Below are 12765 nucleotides of genomic sequence, written 5' to 3' on the forward strand. Positions count from 1 at the left end.
GAAAAGTATAAGAGGAGGCTTGAGGGTCACTTAGAGAATACACTGAGGGAGACCAGTCAGTTCAATTTTTGGAGCAGGGTTTGCTGAGTAATTGAACCAGTGGTCTGGATAGAAATCAGGAGGCAGCAAGTACGGAATAGAGAGACGGGAGATTAGAGCAGAGACAGAAGAGGCAGACGCAGAGCAGAGGAATCCACGTAGAGGTAATAGAGGTTTTGTAGAGCCATAAGGGCTTGCATCATCCACGCAGAGGCTGCAGAAATGACGCAAAAGGCCAGAGAGGCTGCACAAAGCTTCAGTAGGCTGACGCAAAGGGTTTCAGGCTGACACAGAGGTCAGTCGGGCCTACGCTGGGTTTACAAGAAGTGTTGGAAATTTGTTTATCTTTAGGTAAGCCAGTTTGGCAACCTATTGTACTAGAAAATTGCTGAATAATAAAATCCTCCCTTGTTGCACTGGTTTTCCCATATTGGGTTTTTTCGGGGACATTAGTCCAAAATCACTGTGTCAATGTGTGCATATGTTTGTTTTTGTATTACAGTGTGATATCTGCGGCAGTATTTATTTTAATGTTTGTTGAAGTAATTTCATGAATAACTTATGATGAAATAAGTAGGAAAAGTAAATCAAGTGCTGCAACGAGAGAATTTTCACAGTAATGTTAAATTCTTAAAGTAAAAGTGACATTCTCCTTATTCTTCATTTTCATCCTTTTACTTAAATTTTTAACATTATCATGAAATGACTCGAGATGTTTGAGAGTGGTTTCGACCTCATTGGATTTCATATGGAGAAAGTAGAATTTTAGATTTCATTCCAAATCCAGCAAACTTATTAGTTTTTCAGGATTTCAGGATTGGGGGATTGCAATGTTTCCATTGAATTTTGTCATGTATTAGGGTATGGAACTCGTATTTAATCAAGAGCACCAATCCCTCTATGTACCTTGATGTTAGTGACATTGGTTGTCGAACTCCTCTATCATGACCCTCCTAAAAATGTACGCATCACTCAAACAAAATCTTGACTTGACATGCTATGCTTTTTCTATCATATGTTAATGCTTAGAGAGTGATATTAATGACAAAGATCCCTATACAGATCCAGAGGTAATGACAAAGATACCTCTGGATATTAATGCTTAAAGGGTGATTTTATTGAGAAAGATCCTGATCCAACAAGACTAAAAAATTAGACATTTCTCGTGGTGGCAAGAGGCCCAAGCATAAGTAATAGATAATAGATTTACTTGTCTTTTCTAGTTTCTAGTAGTTTTTATAATTATTGACTCTTTCATATTTATTATGATATTTTTTTAAACAATATACTATTTTATCGGATCCGCCAGGCCAAAGGGCTAGATCCGCGGATCCCCGAATCGGAGACGGATTCGGATCCAGATACGAGGAGATACGCCCCCAACATTGGTCAATGTGTTAAGTTGTCAGACGTCAGTGCAAAATTCTGAAGCAGACGTCAGCGCAAACATCAGAATGAAAAAATATGCGGACGAGTTAATGGATAACCCGATAATATGTGTCAATAAATTAATTATTCAACTGGCATCAGCGAAACTGGATAATTCAACGTCAACTAAAATGAAAAAAATCAGAAAAGGGAATAATAAACCATTATCGGGTTAAGAAATGAATTATTAACGGGTGTCAGTGAAACTAGAAAATTGAGCGTCAACCAAAATGAAAAAAATCAAAAGTGCGAATAATAAATTATTCTAGTTTGCTGCTAGTTACTTTTTCCTTATTATAAGCTTTAATGCATATATGGTAAGCCACCAAACATTTATTTAGATATTTTAATTAAATTTTAAATTTTTTTGAAGTGTAGAAAAGTAACTTTTATAAATTAAGTTTCATAACCATTTAATATAAATATAATAACTATGAATTAAAGTTTAAATATTTATAAACGATGTATTAATTTTATTATTATTAAATTAATAATTTTTAAAAATATATTATATAAAAATATATATATTTAAAATTTAAATATTTTTATATAATTAAATTATATTTATAAAGATACATTAATTTTGTTTAAATTAATAATTTTTTAAAAATATTATATATATATATATAATTTAAATATTTTTATATAATTAAATTATATTTATAAATGATACATTAATTTTGATATTATTCTTGTAATAATTATTTTGATAAGTACTAAAAATTATATATTTAAAAAAATGTGTTTCTATTTTTATTTTTATATAAATTTAAATTTAATAATTATAAAATATTTTATATTTGTTTATATTTGTCGTTTCGTTGTCGTATCCGGATCCTGGCTTTTCAAAAAGTTGGCGTATCCGTACCCGAATCCTGGTAACTTAGACAATATATGACAATTTAAGTTTGAAGTTGGCAATTATAACTCATTAGTAATGAATTATGAATATGATGCTTCATGAAAGTTGAAAGTTGTTTCATTTTATAACATTTCATTTCATGTTAGATATTATTTGTTGTAATGGTTACACTTAGCTTATAAGTACAACTTTGGTGATCAACAATGATAAATGTTATATATTGAATTTTGAAAACTTGAAACTTTAAGATTGATGAATCATGAGACTCAATATGTTGTATGTTACTATGTTACTAACTTGTGGACGTGGTTGATGAAGATTATAACTTCTAGATGATTGTTGTTATATGGTTCAATCTATGTTTTTAATGTTTTTTATATCTAATTCATCATTCTATATGTTTTTTTTGACATATATGCATCAAAATATAAATATATATAATATCCATTTTTAAGGTCAGCCAAGCTAGACACCAAATTGGTGTATGAGACCCGCTTGTTTGTGGGACAAGGGACCCACCTCCGCATAACGATTTGACTGCTAAGTCTACAAAGGCATACATACTCTACCCCCTCTGGTTTTGAACCTGTGACCTCTTGGGAAGAAACACATGCTCTTAACCATCAGGCCCACTCAAGCTGTATAAAAAAAAACGCTCCGAGATTCGCTCCAAACCGGGAGCTTCCGAAAATGTCGCTCTCACTCCCATTTTCGCTCCCGCTCCCAAGTAACCTTGATGGAAACCCATGGCTCTCAACACTTCCACTATAAGTGTCAATATGATCCTCTGGTGGGATTGGGCCACAATTAAGTTACTCAGCCCAAGATGAAACTGCTTGCCAATCCTGTATAAGATCCAATGTGTCTCCTCACCTTTAGATACAATAATTCATTAGTGCAGTTGAATGAATAAGCTTGTTAGTCAAGGGAAGAAATGAGACTTCATAGTGGGTTTCCCTTCCAAATTTGGGGCCTTGGGCATGCAATGGTGTTACCTCCCTAGGTAGGAGTGGTTAATAAACAACCTTATTAGGTGTTCCCAACACCAAAAGAGAAGGACATGTCCAAGGTACATTCTTCAAGTGGTAGGTATCATGTGAATAATGATGAGCTGAATTAGGACACGGTGATATCAAGGAAAAATGACATGGACTAAAGGGTGGCAATGATGAGGGATGTCCACATATTTGGGTGTACGAATGTAGAAGGGAGCAATCGTGATACATGAGTTACCCCAACCTTCGTTTTTCCACCCTTCATTTCCCTTTCGGCTTTAATTGATTGTTCTTTTATTTTAGGGCTCCAAGGGATGAGAGCATGATGTGTATGATATAGCAGTGATTACCCCCTTAAGGTGGGGCAATTCATCGGCCACCGGGGGTTGGGACATACATGGGTTCCTTAATGATGTAGGGGGCAATCATAGGGGCCTAGGAACCAAAGTGATGGCCATAATGATAAGTGGTAGAGTTCATGTTTGGCTTTTTCCAATGTGCTAAATTTTATTGTCCCCACCATCTTTTGCATTTTGTTTATTATTTCCTTATGTATGTGGCCATATTATGCTTTTATATTTTTTTTTCTTAGCTGCAACAAACTTCGGGGCATTGTTCCAAGCTCGACTCAGACATGTGGACAAGGGCAAGGGAAGTACCTGAGCCTCATGGACCCAGTGATCATGTGGACCCAGAGGGGGAAGATGATGAAATAGGGCATGTAATGTGTGAAGGGGAGTGAAAAATATGGAACGGGAAAATGAGACCACACTACCAAAATCGAGGTTTCCCAATAAGTGCCCATCCTAAAGTTGTGAGCCAATAGGGGAGATCCCACGAGACTAGGATTGAGGATTAACCACCCAGTTAAGGTAAGGGAATAAGACTACAATCAAAACCCTTCCTTCTTCCAGGTCACCCAATAATCCATACCCAAGTGTGCCCAAGAAAAAAAAGCATCAACACCCGATTGCATAATGAAAAATCATACCTGTAGGATTGGATGGCCCACCTTCAAACATACAATCTTGACAAATGGGCGAGGGGGCATATGACTGGCTCAGGGAGCAGAGACATCTGGCACAATATTGGGTTACACTAGTGGTTGTCAGGGGCTATTGGTTGCCGACTAAAGACAAATCTAGGAGGAAAACTCTCCTATGCGGTCACCCACTGGTGGTGGGTAACACAAGGCACTTGACTTTGCTCACGTCCTTCTCCTTACTACTCTGTGAAGGTCTGCCTCCACTCTAGTTCTACTTGGCCTTCCACTCTAGTTCACTTGTGTAGTAAGAGCAAGCTCATCTTTCTCCTCACTAGTCCTTCAGTCAATGAGTTCTCCCAAATCTCCTTCTAGATGAAGTCATCCCACAACTGGCCCCAATTAGGAAGATGTTTCCTAAGAAGAATCCCATCCACAAAGGTGGTCCAATGCTGAACGTTATCCTTCAGAGCTACCTTCACCAACTCTAAATCAATCATAGCTTCCTTAACAACAAAAAGCTCATCACAAGCCTATTGGATCTCCTCGCAAGGTAAGATGCTATAGTCTCTCATTTGTTCATCCCGATGTTTAAGTTTTCTCGCCACACCATCTTCCTATTTTCGTTTGTGCTCTAATAGACTAATAAAGACTGGTTAGGGCTGCCCACATCTGGTGTCTTGTGACCTACCTTGACATGTGAGGAATTATATCATCCCTCACAGCATCCAAATTTATACACCCCGCGTTCATATCCTTGAGATTATTCTCGGCTATTAGTTTTGGATCTAAAGAAATTGCAATGTTTGTGTTCACAAGATCATACAGACCATTCAAATTTAGAATCTTGGTAATCCGCTCCTTCCAAGGATTGAAGTTACCAGCCCCATCCAACCTCTCTTCATATCACAAACTACTTAGTGATGCCATCTTCCCAAATCGACCTTGGCCACAAAACCCCAACTGCAAAATTAAAAATAATCTTGTTGTTGTAAAAAGAAACTCATTGCAGTAAACCCTTGTGATCTCGAATCTCTCTCTCAAAGTTATCTAGAAAGACCTAATACCATGTTAAATCTCCTACTATTAGCCTAGATTAATTCTCACAACAATTAATTATTCCCAACAATTTATTTCAATAACCTAAATAAATTCTAAATTGTCGAAAAATAAAGTAGTTGGTATTTTAACCCAATGTTCCACCGAGTTTCCGAGACAGGGAAACACGGGAGTGGGGATATGCACAAGGGGAGCATATATAAGCAACCCTAAAATTTAGGGAGTTTTCGGGGAAACGTGGGACGTCATAGTCACAAAAATTATAAAATTATAAATTATTAAAAATTTCATTTTATATAAAAATAAAAATAAAAAATAAAAAATCCCAAAGATACGTCAATAACTAAATAGAAAATCTTCATAATTATGAAATGTACATCTAAAGACTAAATATGATCATCATTATTTATTAGACTATTATCATTTATGAATTATCATTTGACATTTTTGCATTGTAAATCTAAAAGTAAATTACTAAATTGAATCCTCATTTGACATTATGCAATGTTCCTTCTAAATTCATCATTTGACATGATACAAAATACATCTAAATTAAATTTAATAAATTCATCATTTGACAATTGAAATTATGCAATGCACATCAAAGATTCAAAAATGATAAAAAGTAAATTCATCATATGACAATAACATTGACATTATGTTGAAGTCTAAAATAACCATAGAATACTAAACTAAAAGTAAATATAGAAAGCATCGAGCAATGAAATACTAGTAAATTTTTCAAAAAGTACTAAATAATATTAGTAAATACTAAGTCTTAAGTTTTATATTTTTGTTATTGTTTTCTTTTAATTCTTTACATTATAAATTTTAATATAATTTTATTTATTTATTTTTTTTAATTATTTTTTAAGTTTTAATGTAGTTTCATTTTTTGTTTTTGTTTTGTTTTTGTAGTTTTTTTTCATATAATTAAATTTGTATTTTTTTAATTTTTAATATTTTATAAAAATTATTAGACAAAAAAATGGGGGGACACATATATGTCCCCCCAACGTCCCCCCCCCAACGTCTCCCTTGCGTCTCCCCGATGTCCCCCCCGTCCCCCTTGCGTCCCCTCGACGTCCCCCTTGACTCCCCCCACCGCCCTACAAAGGAGTCGCGTTTCGTCGCCAGAAAAATGTCCCCCCAGAGTTTCCCCAAGTTTCCCCAAAAAGGGGACTTGGGGGAAACGTTTCCCCATGAGTTTCCCCATCCCCGGAGCATGGGGGAGCATCGAGACACATCCCTCACCCTAGGGAGCGTGTCCCCGTGGAACATTGTTTTAACCTCTAGAAATATATGCAACAGAAAATAAAATTAGGAGAGATCAATTGCACATTGCAATAGATAAATACCCACAACAATTCTCCATCACTCATTATTCTAGAAAATCAAGGTTTTTGACCCATAGAGAATTACAAAGAAAAATACATTTACTGGAACCTATAACTCAGCCCCCACTAGATGAATTCAGCCTACTGGAAATCAGCCTCAGAAGAAACTCAGCCTGGAGAATTTTGGCCCAGTAATTCACTAGTAAATCCGCCATGTTACTTCCCTTTGAGCTGCCTCTACACCTCAATAAATTTGTCCATGGCAAATTGGCCTCTCCAATCAATTCAATCTCCCCTTCACTCTAGGAACTCAGCCCTGCAATCTCCAGTAATTCGGTCTCCTAGATACACCCTCAAATCCTCATACACTCTTCCTCCTCTGTTCTTTAGTTTACTGAGCCACTTGCACTAGAGAAAATCGCTTTTTCTTGTTGTCTCTTCTCTCTTGTGTCTTCACCTCTTCCTTAAGTTTCTTTTTATAATCTCCATTAAGCCTGGAACGCTAACCCTAATTTCCCTTTTAGAAGATCTTCGAGATTGATGATTGAGGTCATTTCTAAGTCATTTAAATAATTAAATTATTTATCCTTAGAAAATGACTTAATAGTCCACTATAAGTAATTGACCTCAATTATTGTACTTTTCCTAACTTAGACTTAGGAAAGAAGACATAAATCATTTACTCCACCAAGCAAGCAACTAAAGAGGCAATAATTCATCTTCCACATGCTAAGACACCAAGCCTAGGCAGAAGACCTTCCAAAGCTATTATAAGCTTCAACACCCTTTCTCTAAACGAGGTACCAAATTTACAATGAGTAACCACCAAGTTTTTAAATTGCCCGTCTCAATAAACATCATCCACTAGAACCTTTAGCCATACCACCACTACTTGCTCAAAAACATGACATTTCGCTTGTATCTACCATACGTAGAAACTGCAAATTATAGGCATGCACATAAAAGCAGTCTTTTTCCAGAAAAGCAAAAAAATGCAATACATGCAAAAAAAATCCTGATCATGATGAGATGGAGCATCAACCTAGCTCCAACGAAAAAGAAAAATGAAAAAACAGGGTAGCTTGATCATCTTGTATATAACTAAAAGCAGTCTCATTGAACTCACTCTTTTACAATGGTCATGCATGTGTAACCATCTCTGACTTGCAAGCCTCAGATCTCCAAACACTGCAAAAAAACAAGCTTCCAAATGGAACTAACAAAGTGAGGAGCCTGATCCATTTGCCTTGATGCATCCGAAATGAGACCAGCATGAAAGAATCTTGATGGATCTTAACTGTCCAGCTCCACAAGTACTGTTGGAAGCTAACTAGTAACAACACCAATGAGAATATTAATTTCATGCTTTAATTGTCCATGATTTCCGCCACATGTCCTAAAATTTCAGGCCTGTCACCACATGTACCCCATACATGTTTTCCTGTTCCCACATCAGCTGTCTTGGAAGCTTGGTGGAACGTTGCAAAATGTCATGGGATTGCCAATGTTTACTCACCGTGGCATGATTTTCTATAAACATCATGATGTAGCAATATTTTTATTAAAAACAATTGTTACAGTGATTTGTGGTTTGCGCTTTAACACCATGAAAAATCACGACAACAACAATTTATTAGGAATGCCAACATCAATAGTGTAGACACCCTGCCCCTTGGGGCATCAGAAAGAGTTATTTTGTTGATTTATGGTTTGGGCCCTGGGCTTGAACACCATGATAAATCATGACATCAATGACTTATCTGCAAAGTTTGCAACAATGATGTAGACACCCTTCCCCTTTGGGCACAGGATATATGTTAGCTTTCCTACGTTACATAGGAAGGGGATATCTATGTTGAACCTCTTATGTCTAGACTGTCTATTGTAATTTTTCCGTTTATTTGGAGTAATATAAGTTTAATTCAAAAATTAGTGTTGTAGCTTATATTAGAAAATTAAGATGTGTAAATCCCTCCAAAGTACCTATAATTAGATTATGTTGGTTCAAGCATTAACAATCAAACGTTAGTTAAGTTTGAGGAAAATAGTAAAAGACACTTACCTAAAATTATTTTGACATCTGTAAAAATCACTTACCTAAAATTATTCTTTACATATTAGAAAGAAGCTTAAAGTGACTGATTGAAAGTAGAAATTATAACATTTAAAATGGCTACAGGCTGGTTCATAGCAATCCCTTACCTTAGTCTTTAGCATACGAATTGTACCATCTGTATCTGTAACATTGTCCAGGCAGGTGAGAGCAATCCTAAGGAGATCCGGAATACATGCTTGAACAGCTGGAGGAACATTTTGAAGTGCATCTGCAGTTCTGTCTGGGGTTCTCGAATCCAAAGGAATAAAAGAGAGTTTAGATAGTTCCTTTAGAGCATCACCATATCGACCACTCCTAGCAAATTTGTGAACTGATAAAATAGCTTCCAGTTGCCGCAGTGCTATTTGTTGCTCTGCAATTTGGTCCCTTTCTTGACCACTGCATTTTCACAAGAAGCAAATATAAGAATCTAGTTGAATAAACGCATAATTTCTTATGTAAATCATATATCACAGCATTATTCAAGACCCTTACTGAAATACCATTCATTCGTCCGGCACCAGAGAAGTTTAATTACCCACAGCTTTTATACAATGTTCCGCCAATTTTCCAGGATAGGAGAGTGCATGAGGGGGCAGACAAATGGGGGATGTGTGGAAGCACCCCTGAATTTTGGGGATATTCAAGAGGGAATGGGGGGAGTTAGGATCTCTGGAATAGAGGTCCCCGTCTCTAATAATAATAGTAATAATGGCATGCAAATTCATCATTGTGCTATGTAAATACTAAATAGTAGATAATAAAATAGTACTGCATTCAAATTTTTATATGATATAAACATGATTTAGATTCAGATCCAGTAATGAAATACATTGATTCACAAACCATAAATGAAAAAGAAATAGTAAAATATTGATACATTTTTTATTTAACATTCTAGAATCTAATTAGTACTAAGAAAAAGAGTAAATATTGAAGTTTGAAATAGTAAATTTAAATTACTAAATAAAAAATAGTGAAGAGTGACAAGTCATAGACTCAGTCCAAGGTCATCAGATTTTAGAGTCAAGAGTCAAAAGTTAAAACTGGATATTAACAATGAACAATGAACATTTAAAATAAAATGAGCATCACAGAGTGAAGGTAAATAAAAGTGGAAGTGAGGTAGGGCTCTTTTGTATATTTTTTTTGTTTTCGCTGTGATTTTTGCATTTTATTTTTCCAATTTTGAATCCTTTACAGGGAAAATTTAGGGGGCACAAAGAAGCACCCCTTTCCTAGTGGGGAGCCCAGGAGCACCCCTTTTCTTAGGCAACTCCCAGAAATCCCCTTTTTGTGAGATGACAACCCGAAGCACCCCTTTTCTAGAGGGGATACACAAGTCCCCATTTTGGGGAAACACGTCCCCCATGCATTTCCCCAAGATACCACAAAAGGGGGGCATGGGGAAACATTTACCCAAGCAACCGCCGATCCAAGGAGAACGGGAAAAGTGGGGGGTGTTCCCCCACCCTGGTGGATGCATCCGAGGGACAATGTTCTTATATTCCTCTTAGAGTAATTTTCAACTTCAAAAACTAGAACACCTGTGATATGCCTAAACCTGAGAAAATTTAAAACAGGAAAGTATGTAGATCAACATCATTGATTGTAATCTTCATTTAAGCAAAGTATTCTCTAGGTGACATGCAACAATGTTGTCTCTCAGCAAATGTTATGCTCAACAATGGGCAGTGTCACACATCCAAGGATTGAGACCAGGGACAACATGGGAACAGCATGCTGAACTAGGTCCATGGCTGACATCATCTAAGAATTTTAAAACGGGTAAGTATTTGTGCTTTACAAATGAATGAGATAACAAAATCTACATCAAAGATTGTATTCCATGTTTAAGCGAAGTATTCTCTAACTGATAGGCAACAATGCATTCTCAGAGCAAATCTTATGCTGAACCAGAAGCCATGCCATACATCTCAGGATTGAGACCAGGGACACCATGAGAACAGCATCCTCAACTAGGTGCACAGCTGAAATCACCTGAGTTTTCTACAAAGCATAATAAAACTAAGATATCTCCAAGAAATCCCAGGGTTTTCAAGGTACATCACAAACTAAAATAATTAAAAAATAAAAGAAAACACATCTAAAACCGAAAGCACGCCCATTCCCTGAAAGGAAATTTGAAAACAAATAACGCTCAGCTAAAACAGGATATCATTTTTTTAAAACAACAGTGCTTAGACCTTTCATGATGGAAACAGTGGTTTTACAATGCTTATATACAAAACATCTTATGACTAAACTGCTTCACTGGGAGCAGCCATTTCAGAAATGGAAGCAGCTAAATTGCATGATATGTGGAAATGCATTCACATTTTGGAAATGAGAACTATCATTAAGAGAGACTCAAGTCCTCTATTTATCACTTCATTTGTAAGAAATTAATGTGAGCATTTTTCTTTTCTTTTTTAATGTTTGTTTTCCATTTTAGCAACTGCAACGTCAGCTGAAACAACCAATACACCAACCAAAACACCAGTTGAAACAGTTGATAAAGCATTTCAAACATTTGAAACGCCACTAAAATGTTTTGACCATGATTCAAAGGAGTTATCCTCAAGGAAACAGTTCTGAATCACATAAATGCTAAGTTATCAGATCCACTGGTCGAGGGTCCAGGATCCACGGATCCGTGTATCTGATCCGGATTGGGATCTAGCTAGAACCGGAAAAAATACGCCTTAGTGGAGGATCCTTGAAATTCGGAAATATATCGTGACGCCCAGAAATGGATCCCGATGACAGAACAGGATCCTTCACAAAATATCGACAGATTTCAAAATTAAAAGCGGGTTTTTACAGTTTAGGTTTTGTCTTGTCTTGATTTGTGTCTTGTCTTTATGCTTTGTCTTGGTCGGCCACAACAGTGAAGCAGCAGCGGAGGAGGAAGCAACAGTGAAGAGGCAGCGGAGGAGGCAGCGACGGTTTGTAAGTTGGCTGTAACGGTGAAGGCACACTTTTGTAGAGCTTTGAGAGCAGGTGAGCTTTGTAACCTGGCGGCAACCTTTCATGGACAAAACGTCAAATTCTTCCTCATCGTCGTTGATAGGAAAGAAAATCCGGCGATATTATCTTCAATGCTTGAGAGTATTGTAATTATGCTCTATTAGAAATTATTTTTAAATTCCACGAGGCTAAAGATAGCCTATGGGACAGATTGTTTCTTCATCTGCTTGATGTATTTGGCCCTTTTCTATGACGCTTCAAAATAAATGTTCCCAGCTTCTCGACAAACCCCTCGCTAAATAGATTATCCCAACAGCTCACTCCCAGCATATCTGCATAACTTTTCCTGTTATCTTTGAAGGCCTCACATTCCAAAATGAAATGTTTTTTTGTTTCCAGTTTTCCGGAAGAACAAAAAATGCATACTCTTTCCTCCCACACTTCCTTTGGCCTTTTCCAATGCCCTATTTCACAACGGAGTCGATGAGAATTAGTCCTTAACCAAGCAATAAGAATTTTGGCTCTCCAAGAGATAGTGGCCTCTATGTATACTTTTGGTTGATGACTATGAGTGGAATTAAACACTTCAATATAGCAATTTTTCTTTCTTCCTAGCTCCTTACCCCAAGTATGCGTGTGGAACTTTTCCATAACAAAAGCTTTTATCTCTTTGTTGTTTATGGGACACGCATTCAAGCCAATACCCCATTTACTAAACTATTTGTTATTTTGTTTCATCCAAGTCTTTTTGCTCTTGCACAATCTATCATTAAAGACAACCTTAGGCCATCTACCCTCTTCCATTTGCTCAATTTTTTTTAAATACCTTATGACTCGCACTATAGCAATTGCTTCAATAGGAGCAGTCCATGTTTCACTTAATAAGATATCATAAGGAACTGCATTTTTAATCTTAAATTTGTTTGTAATCAAACGCTTTTGAATTTTCTCAATTTGTCTCCACTGCATGTCGGATGTACTGCTGGCCCATAGTTCAC

The 12765-nt window shown here is 36.5% G+C and overlaps 1 protein-coding gene across 1 annotated transcript in view; it reads right to left on the reverse strand.

Annotated features, from left to right (window-relative positions):
• The window catches only part of LOC149209230 (nuclear pore complex protein NUP93A-like), a 313625-nt gene that overhangs the window by 41282 nt on the left and 259578 nt on the right, over nucleotides 1-12765 (reverse strand). The window contains exon 14 of the mRNA XM_089396318.1: nucleotides 8905-9196. Within this exon, the coding sequence (XP_089252444.1) occupies nucleotides 8905-9196 (292 nt within the window). The remainder of the gene's footprint in view (nucleotides 1-8904; nucleotides 9197-12765) is intronic.

Source organism: Pinus tabuliformis, chromosome 1_2, assembly GCF_031772625.1.
Source record: "Pinus tabuliformis cultivar Carrire ecotype Pingquan chromosome 1_2, CPIR1, whole genome shotgun sequence".
Lineage (NCBI taxonomy): Eukaryota > Viridiplantae > Streptophyta > Pinopsida > Pinales > Pinaceae > Pinus > Pinus tabuliformis.